At 44.7% G+C, this 10,751-nt stretch overlaps 1 protein-coding gene across 4 annotated transcripts in view; it reads right to left on the bottom strand.

The window, feature by feature from the left end:
- Positions 1-1,626: 1,626 nt before the first annotated feature.
- LOC122564302 (C-C chemokine receptor type 3-like) overlaps positions 1,627-10,751 on the bottom strand; it is a 60,952-nt gene continuing 51,827 nt past the window's right edge. For all 4 annotated transcript variants that reach the window (XM_043718972.2, XM_043718974.2, XM_043718975.2 and 1 more), the window contains one exon: positions 1,627-2,980. In XM_043718972.2, coding sequence (XP_043574907.1) covers positions 1,919-2,962 — 1,044 coding nt within the window. In that variant the 5' untranslated portion in view covers positions 2,963-2,980 and the 3' untranslated portion in view covers positions 1,627-1,918. The remainder of the gene's footprint in view (positions 2,981-10,751) is intronic.

Raw genomic sequence — 10,751 nt, 5'->3', positions numbered from 1 at the left:
TCAGGAAACAAAGCATATCTCACACTATTCCACCATCACAGCGACATCCTTCTAATACTTCACAAGGTTCTTATTTTCACACTGTCCTCAGGAGAAAGTGGCAGCATCAGATGACAGAGTGCCATGGAAGAGGAAGCGATAACTCACACACCCACTGACACGGTGAGGAGAGCATGTCCATTGCACTATGCATGACAGCCTTCAGATGCTTCCATAAATGCTGACCCTTGTCTCACTCCTAAGATTAAGTGCCGAGATTGTCACCGGACAGCCTACTGGTGGGCTTTGTGCTCGGTGTATCAGAGCGTGAGAGAGCCCACCTTAACATTGTCTGTAGAACTTGCACAGAATGTGGAGACCATTCCATCAAGGACAGGCTGAGCAGACAGACACATAGGCCCTGAATAGAAACAGATAGTTGATAGAGAATTAATGTAACTGAAGGAGACCGTTCAGTCCATTGTGTCTGTGCTGGGTTAATAGAGAGTTACATTGCTGTAGCTCTCCTTCCTGCAGTAGGTACGTAAACTGCCAGGTCGGTGGTTAGCACTGCTGTCTCATAGTAACAGAGACGCGGGTTCAATTCCAGCCTCGGGTGATTGGCTGTGTGGAGTTTGCACATTCTCCCCATGTCTGTGTGGATTTCCTATGTGTGTTCCGATTTCCTCCCATAATCCAAAGATATGCACGTTAGGTGAATTGGCCATGCTAAATGCCCAAGTGTTCAGGGATGTGTAGGTTAGGTGCATTAGTCACGGGAAATTTAGAGTAATAGGGTAGGGGAATGGGTCTGGGTGGGTTACTCTTCAGAGGGTCAGCATGGACCTATTGGACCGAATTTCCTGTTTCCACACTGTAGGGATTCTAAGTAGAGTACTTTTTTTAAATGGAGTGTGAGTTTTTGCTTCTACCTTCTTCCAGGCACTGAACTCCAGACTATCCTTAGAGCGAAAAAAAAGTCGTGTCATCTCCATTTTACTGATTTCTTTATGTTAGGGTGACTTCTGACAATGCTGGAGACTCTGTGGCAATGCAAATGGCTGATGTGGAAGCCCATGTGGCTGCCATCTTGGTTTTGAGGCCTAGCAGGTGGCATCAATCCAGTGCTCTAGCCTGCAGCTAAACCTGACAACTGTTGAGCTTCCATCCTGGGAGTGTGACGTAGGTACCATGTGAGAGACACTTGCCTCCTCTCCTAAGATAGCCATGTGTTAGCTCCCCATCAGCCACTGGGCCAGAGTCCTTGCTGGCATTGGTCAGCCTGCTAGTCCAGAATGGATGATCGAGGCTCGGTTGGGGACTGTGCTGGAGGATGATCAAGTGTGGCATCTGGAAACTGAATCAGGATCATTCCTGAATTACACTTGGAGTTTTGGATCATCCTCGATTTCAAAAATCAATGCTATTTCAGCAACTCCCTGTTGCTATGTGCAAGCTCTTTACCATGGGGCTTACATTAGTTCTATGTCTGACAAATTATTCTGTAATCCAACATTAGACTGCACAGTAGTTGAGTAACAAGCACAATAAGATTTTTATTTATGTCATTTTCTGAATGTAATATTTTCAACATAAGCAAACTTAGTTTAATCAATTAAAACAGTTATCCAACCGTGAAATATGGAAACAAAAAAAACACAAGTTTTGAGAAGCAAAGTTGTTTTAGGAAGTAAATTATGAACAATTGTCAACTAAATTTGTGCTAAGAATCGGGGCTAGAAATAAAACTACACACAGATGTTTCTAAATCCTTGTAAAAATGTTGTAATGTTTGTAAAATGAAAATTGTAATTTTTTGCTGTTACTCTTATTACAATAGATCCGTCTTGATTACAGTAGATTAAAAAGATTGGAATATTTAAGTTGAACAAAAAGAATACAAATTTCCTCAAACATGCATTCTGTCAGAAGCGTCAGACTACCAGTTATTTGTTGTATCGTTACCCATGGAACCATCAGAATATTCCAAATGGACATTCCTAGTGACAAATTGCCGCTGGTGAAACAGCAGACCACACGGCAAATAATGGTCACAAAAGTGAATCAAGTGTCTTCTAAACTTTTCTCCAACAAAGGCGTAAAAAATGGGATTGAGACAACAGTGAAAATAAGCCACAGTGTAGGAGATGGTGTGGGCGTAATCCAGTTGACTCTCCAAATAACAGTTCTCAAACTGCAGTATCTGAAGCTCCTCCAGGGATCTTAAGAAGATCACCACGTTGTAGGGTGCCCAACAGAAAAAGAACACCACCACAATGGTGAATATAACTCGCAGTGTCCTGTGTTTCTGGACTGTTCTGCACTTTATCAATGTCTGAATTATCCTAACATAGCAGTACACTATGATAATAAACGGAAAGACAAAGAACACTATATTTTGTTGATAAAATCTCAACAGTTTCCAAGGAACTGCTGTATCCTGGGGGTAAATATTGTCGCAGGTTTCTCTGTCGTATTCCTCATCTAAGTCAACAAAGATAAAATCAGGGATAGTTGCTAATGTACTGGTCAGCCAAACAATCACACTTGTAACTGTTGCATAGCGAACTTTTCTAGATCTTGCAGCAGAGACAGCATGAACAACTGCGAGGTACCGGTCAATTGTCATCAGTGTCAGGAACATGATGCCACTGTAAAACCCAATGTAAAACACACCACTCATTAACTTGCACATGGCCACTCCAAAGATCCATCCCTTTAAATGATGGACCACCCAGAAAGGGAGGCAAATAGCAGAAAGCAAATCTGAAACGGCAAGGTTAAGAATGAATATATTTGTAATGCTTTTTAGATATTCATATTTCACAAGCACCAGTAAAACCAATCCATTTCCAATGAGACTCAGCATTAAAACGATCAGGTAGAAGCTGGGCATCAGTGCTGCTCCGAATGAATTGACGCTTTCCTTCTCGCACAAGTATTCATAATCTCCGGTTGGCAGCTCCGTTGTGCTGAGCATCATTCACAATCTGGAAGGGACCTGTTTCCACAACACAAAACATAATTATTTACACACCTCGCACAGGCAGTGCTATTCCTTAGCGACTCTGAAATGGTACCATCAAATCCAACATGCCTGTCCAAAATCCTTCCTCTGCCTATGCTCCACGCTATTTAAACCTCCACCAAAACAGCCGCGAGATGCATTTCACCTCAAACTGGCCACGTGTTGGAATCCCATCAATTCATTTCATCTGATGGATAGTTCTGGCAGAGTCTGCTCACTTCCACAGGACAGGCCACTTGGCCCCTTGAATGTGCTCCATGGTTCAAGAAGGTCAGGGATGATTTGATTGACAATCCTCAGTTCTACTTTCCCTGTCTTTTGCCAGTGGCCCTCGATTCCATCACTGATTATAAACCTGTCTATCTCAGCCTTGAACATACTTTCAATGGTCCAGCCTTGATAGCACTATGTGGTAAAGAATTCCACAGATTCATTATCCTCTGAGGGAAGAAATTCATTCTCATCTCTGTCTTAAATGGGCAATCCCTTAAACTGAGCTACTGTCCCCTGATCCTAAGCTCTCCCCAAGGGGAGACAACCTCTTTGCATCTACCCCCCCACCCCTGTCAAACTCCTTTAAGAATCTTAAATCTTACAATACAGTATCCTGTCATTCTTCTAATCTCCCATGGGTACAAGCCCAATCAACTGAATCCTGCCTCATAAAAGCTTACACCTTCCAAGCAAATCATGGTCTCCCCATTCTTCTGACAAAATGCACGATCTGTGTCAAACTTCACCTGTCAATTACCTGCCCAATTCTGCATTTTTATGCATGGCCTTGATTCTGTCATTAGTGGCAGCCCTCCTCAGTATTGGCTATAGCTCCCCATCCCCATTTCACATACACGAAGAAGAAATGAATCAAATAATGTCATAGAATCACAGACTGTAGAAGAGGTCATTCAGCCCAGCACACCTGTACCCCACCCTGGAAGAGCTACATATCAGTTCCAATCTCATACTGTTTCCTGGTTGGTCCGTAATCATTTTCTCTTTCAGTAAATAATTGTCATCTGCTGAAACTTAACTGCATACATGCACCAATGCAGAAACATGATTGTGTACAAATCTAGAAATGTATATGTGCAACAATCTGGAAACACGCATGTGCACCAATATGGAAACACACATGTGCACTAGTCAGGAAACATGCATGTGCACCAATCTGAAAATACACATGTGCACCAATCAGGAAACATGCATGTGCACCAATCCAGAAACACTCATGTGCACCAATATGGAAGCACACATGTGCACCAGTCAGGAAAAGTGCATGTGCACCAATCCAGAAACACATATGTACACCAATCTGGAAACATACATGTGCACCAATCAGGAACCATGCATGTGCACCAATCCAGACACACACATGTGCACCAATCCAGAAACACACATGTACACCAATCTGGAAACATGCATGTGCATCAATCCAGAAACATGTGCGTGCACCAATCTGGAATTGCACATGTGCACCAATCCAGAAACACAATGTGCACCAATATCAGGAAACATGCATGTGCACCAATCCAGAAACACACATGTGCACCAATCCAGAAACACACATGTGTTCCTATCTGGAAACACATATGCGCACCAGTCAGGAAACATGCACGTGCACCAACCCAGAAACACACATGTGCACCAATATGGAAACACGCATGTGCACCAATCCAGAAACACACGTGCATCAATCCAGAAACACACATGCGCACCAATCCGGAAACACACGTGTGCATGAACATAGAAACTCACATGTGTGCACCAACCTGGAAACATGCACGTGCACCAATATGAAACATTCAGGTGCAAAAATCTGGAAACACACAAGTGCACAAATCTGGAATCACGCATTTGCACCAATCAGAAAACACGCATGTACACCAATATAGAAACACACATGGGCACTAATCCGGAAACACGCACGTGCACCAAACTGGAAACATACATGTGCACCAACCTGGAAACACACAAATGTGCACCAATCAGGAAACACACACGTGGACCAATCTGGAAACCCACATGCAACAATCTGCAAACAAACATGTGCACCAATCTGGAAACATGCATGTGCACCAATCAGGAAACACGCTTGTGCACCAATCCAGAAACACAAATGTGCACCAATCTGAAAACATGCATGTGCACCAATCCAGAAACACAAATGTGCGCCAATCCAGAAACACACATGGGCACCAATCCGGAAACTCGCACGTGCACCAATCCGGAAACTCGCACATGCACCAAACTGGAAACATGCGTGTGCACCAATCTGGAAACAGGCATGTGCACCAATCAGGAAACATGCATGTGCACCAATCAGGAAACACGCATCTGCACCCATCCAGAAACACATGTGCACCAATCAGGAAACACACATGTCCACCAATTCAGAAACACACGTGTGCACCAATCAGGAAACACACATATGCACAAATATGGAAACACACATGAACCAATCTGGAAACACACGCATGCACCAATCTGGAAACACGCATGTGCACCAATCAGGAAACATGCATGTGCACCAATCAGGAAACATGCATGTGCACGAATATGGAGGCATGCATGTGCACCAGTCAGGAAACACACTTGTGCACCAAGCTGGAAACACACATGAACCAATCTGTAAACACACACATGCATCAATCCAGAAACACACATGTGTACCATAGAGTCATAGAGATGTAATTGGATTGGGATATCTGGTCAGGAAACTGGCATGTACACCAATCAGGAAACACGCATGTGCAGCAATATGGAAACACGCTTGTGCACCAATCTGGAAACACACATAAACCAATCTGTAAACACACGCATGCACCAATCTGGAAAACACACGTGCACCAATCTGGAAACATGCATGTGCACCAATATAGAAACACACACATGCACCAATCTGGAAACACACATGTGCACCAATCTGGAAATATGCATGTGCACCAATCTGGAAACACGCTTGTGCACCAATCCAGAAACACAAATGTGCACCAATCCAGAAAAACACATGAGCACCAATCAGGAAACACACATATGCACAAATCTAGAAACATGCATGTGCAAAAATCTGGAAACACGCTTGTGTACCAATCCAGAAACACACGTGCACCAATCTGGAAACACACATGAACCAATCTGGAAACACACGCATGCACCAATCTGGAAACATGTATGTGCACAAATCTGGAATCACGCATGTGCACCAATCAGAAAACACGCATGTACACCAACATAGAAACACACATGGGCACCAATCCGGAAACTCGCACGTGCACCAAACTGGAAACATGCATGTGTACCAATCTGGAAACATGCATGTGCAGCAATCAGGAAACATGCATGTGCAGCAATCAGGAAACACGCATGTGCACCAATCCAGAAACACATGTGCACCAATTCAGAAACACACATGTGCACCAATCAGGAAACACACATATGCACAAATCTGGAAACATGCATGTGCAAAAATCTGGAAACACGCTTGTGTACCAATCCAGAAACACACGTGCACCAATCTGGAAACACACATGAACCAATCTGGAAACACATGCATGCACCAATCTGGAAACATGTATGTGCACGAATATGGAGGCATGCATGTGCCGCAATATGGAAACACACTTGTGCACCAATCTGGAAACACTCATGAACCAATCTGTAAACACACGCATGCACCAATCTGGAAACACACATGTGTACCATAGAGTCAGAGAGATGTAATTGGGTTGGGATATCTGGTCAGGAAACAGGCATGCACACCAATCAGGAAACACACATATGCACAAATCTAGAAACATGCGGGCGGCACGGTGGCACAGTGGTTAGCACTGCTGCCTCACAGCGCCTGAGACCCGGGTTCAATTCCCGCCTCAGGCGACTGACTGTGTGGAGTTTGCACATTCTCCCCGTGTCTGCGTGGGTTTCCTCCGGGTGCTCCGGTTTCCTCCCACAGTCCAAAAGATGTGCAGGGGCAGGTGAATTGGCCATGCTAAATTGCCCGTAGTGTTAGGTAAGGGGTAAATGTAGGGGTATGGGTGGGTTTCACTTCGGCGGGTCGGTGTGGACTTGTTGGGCCGAAGGGCCTGTTTCTACACTGTAATGTAATCTAACCTAATCTAATCACTCATGTGCAGCAATATGGAAACACACATGTGCACCAATCAGGAAACACACACATGCACCAATCAGGAAACAAGGATGTGCACCAATCTGGAAACATGCATGTGCACAAATATGGAGGCATGCATGTCCACCAGTCAAGAAACACACATGTGCACCAATCCAGAAACATACATGTGTACCATAGAGTCAGAGAGATGTAATTGGGTTGGGATATCTGGTCAGGAAACAGGCATGTGCACCAATCAGGAAACACGCATGTGCAGCAATATGGAAACACACTTGTGCACAAATCTGGAAACACACATAAACCAATCTGGAAACACATGCATGCACCAATCTTGAAACACACACGTGCACCCATATGGAAACATGCATGTGCACCAATCTGGAAACACACACATACACCAATCAGGAAACACGCATGTGCACGAATATTGAGGCATGATTGTGCACCAGTCAGGATAAAAGCGGGTGCATCAATCTGGAAACACACATGTGTACCATAGAGTCAGAGAGATGTAATTAGGTTGGGATATCTGGTCAGGAAACAGGCATGTACACCAATCAGGAAACACACATGTGCACTATCATAGAAACACACATGGGCACCAATCCGGAAACACGCATGTGCACCAAACTGGAAACATGCATGTGCACCAATCTGGAAACACGCATGTGCACCAATCAGGACACACACATGTGTACCAATCAGGAAACACACACATCCACCAACCTGGAAACAGGCATGTGCACCAATCAGGAAACACGCATCTGCACCATCCAGAAATACACATGTGCACCAATCCAGAAACACACATGTGCACCAATCAGGAAACACACATATGCAAAAATATGGAAACATGCCTGTGCAAAAATCTGGAAACACGCTTGTGTACCAATCCAGAAACACACACGAACCAATCTGGAAACACACGCATGCACCAATCAGGAAACACACATGTGCACCAAACTGGAAACATGCATGTGCACCAATCTGGAAACACGCATGTGCACCAATCAGGAAACACACATGTGTACCAATCAGGAAACACACACATCCACCAACCTGGAAACAGGCATGTGCACCAATCAGGAAACACATGTGCACCAATCTGGAAACATGCATGTACACCCATCCAGAAATACACATGTGCACCAATCCAGAAACACACATGTGCACCAATCAGGAAACACACATATGCACAAATATGGAAACATGCATGTGCAAAAATCTGGAAACACGCTTGTGTACCAATCCAGAAACACACACGAACCAATCTGGAAACACACGCATGCACCAATCTGGAAACATGCATGTGCACCAATCAGGAAACACACATGTGTACCAATCAGGAAACACACGCATCCACCAACCTGGAAACAGGCATGTGCACCAATCAGGAAACATGCATGTGCACCAATCAGGAAACACGCATCTGCACCCATCCAGAAACACATGTGCACCAATCTGGAAACATGCATGTGCACCCATCCAGAAATACACATGTGCACCAATCCAGAAACACACATGTGCACCAATCCAGAAACACACATGTGTACCATAGAGTCGTAGAGATGTAATTGGGTTGGGATATCTGGTCAGGAAACAGGCATGTACACCAATCAGGAAACGCGCCTGTGCAGCAATATGGAAACACACTTGTGCACCAATCTGGAAACATGCCTGTGCACCAATCAGAAAACACTCATGTGCACCAATATAGAAACACACATGGGCATCAATCCGGAAGCCCGCACGTGCACCAAACTGGAAACTTACATGTGCACCAATCTGGAAACACGCATGTGCACCAATCAGGAAACACACATGTGTACCAATCAGGAAACACACACATCCACCAACCTGGAAACAGGCATGTGCACCAATCAGGAAACATGCATGTGCACCAATCAGGAAACACGCATCTGCACCCATCCAGAAACACGTGCATCAATCTGGAAACACACGCATGCACCAATCTGGAAACACACATGTGCACCAATCTGGAAACATGCATGTGCACCAATCTGGAAACACACACATGCACCAATCAGGAAACACGCATGTGTACCAATCTGGAAACATGCATATGCAAAAATATGGAGGCATGCATGTGCACCAGTCAGGAAACACGCATGTGCACCAATCCAGAAACACACATGTGTACCATAGAGTCAGAGAGGTGTACTTGGGTTGGAATATCTGGTCAGGAAACAGGCATGTGCACCAATCAGGAAACACGCATGTGCAGCAATATGGAAACACACGTGCACCCATCTGGAAACACGAATGTGTATCAATCCAGAAACAGGCATATGCACAAATCTGGAATCATGCATGTGCACCAATCTGGAAACCCACATGCACCAATCAGGAAACACACATGTGCACCAATCCAGAAACACAAATGTGCAGCAATCTGGAAACATGCATGTGCACCAATCAGGAAACACACATGTGCACCCATCCAGAAACACAAATGTGCACCAATCTGGAAACACACAGGTGCACCAATCCAGAAACACACATGAACCAATCTGGAAACACACACATGCACCAATCAGGAAACACGCATGTGCACCAATCTGGAAACATGCATGTGCACAAATATGGAGGCATGCATGTGCACCAGTCAGGAAACACACATGTGCACCAATCCAGAAACACACATGTGTACCATAGAGTCAGAGAGATGTAATTGGGTTGGGATATCTGGTCAGGAAACAGGCATGTACACCAATCAGGAAACGCGCCTGTGCAGCAATATGGAAACACACTTGTGCACCAATCTGGAAACATGCCTGTGCACCAATCAGAAAACATGCATGTGCACCAATATAGAAACACATATGGGCATCAATCCGGAAACCCGCACGTGCACCACACTGGAAACCTACATGTGCACCAATCTGGAAACACGCATGTACACCAATCAGGAAACACACATGTGTACCAATCAGGAAACACACACATCCACCAACCTGGAAACACACACATGCACCAATCAGGAAAAACATATGTGTACCATTCTGGAAACCCACATGCACCAATCTGGAAACACGCTTGTGCACCAAACTGGAAACACAACTGTCCACCAATTTGGAAACATGCACCAATCAGAAAACACATATGCACAAATATGGAAACATGCATGTGCAAAAATCTGGAAACACGCTTGTGTACCAATCCAGAAACACACATGAACCAATCTGGAAACACACACATGCACCAATCAGGAAACACGCATGTGCACCAATCTGGAAACATGCATGTGCACAAATAGGGAGGCATGCATGTGCACCAGTCAGGAAACACACATGTGCACCAATCCAGAAACACACATGTGTACCATAGAGTCAGAGAGATGTAATTGGGTTGGGATATCTGGTCAGGAAACAGGCATGTACACCAATCAGGAAACGCGCCTGTGCAGCAATTTGGAAACACACTTGTGCACCAATCTGGAAACATGCCTGTGCACCAATCAGAAAACATGCATGTGCACCAATATAGAAACACACATGGGCACCAATCCGGAAACACGCACATGCACCAATCTGGAAACATACATGTGCACCAATATGGAAACATTCAGGTGCAAAAATCTGGAAACACACAAGT

The sequence above is a fragment of the Chiloscyllium plagiosum genome, unplaced genomic scaffold (assembly GCF_037043375.1).
Source record: "Chiloscyllium plagiosum isolate Xiang-an unplaced genomic scaffold, Cpla_swu_hap1 HiC_scaffold_34, whole genome shotgun sequence".
In the NCBI taxonomy this organism is placed as follows: Eukaryota; Metazoa; Chordata; class Chondrichthyes; order Orectolobiformes; family Hemiscylliidae; genus Chiloscyllium; species Chiloscyllium plagiosum.
This window is presented reverse-complemented; position numbering and strand designations above follow the sequence as displayed.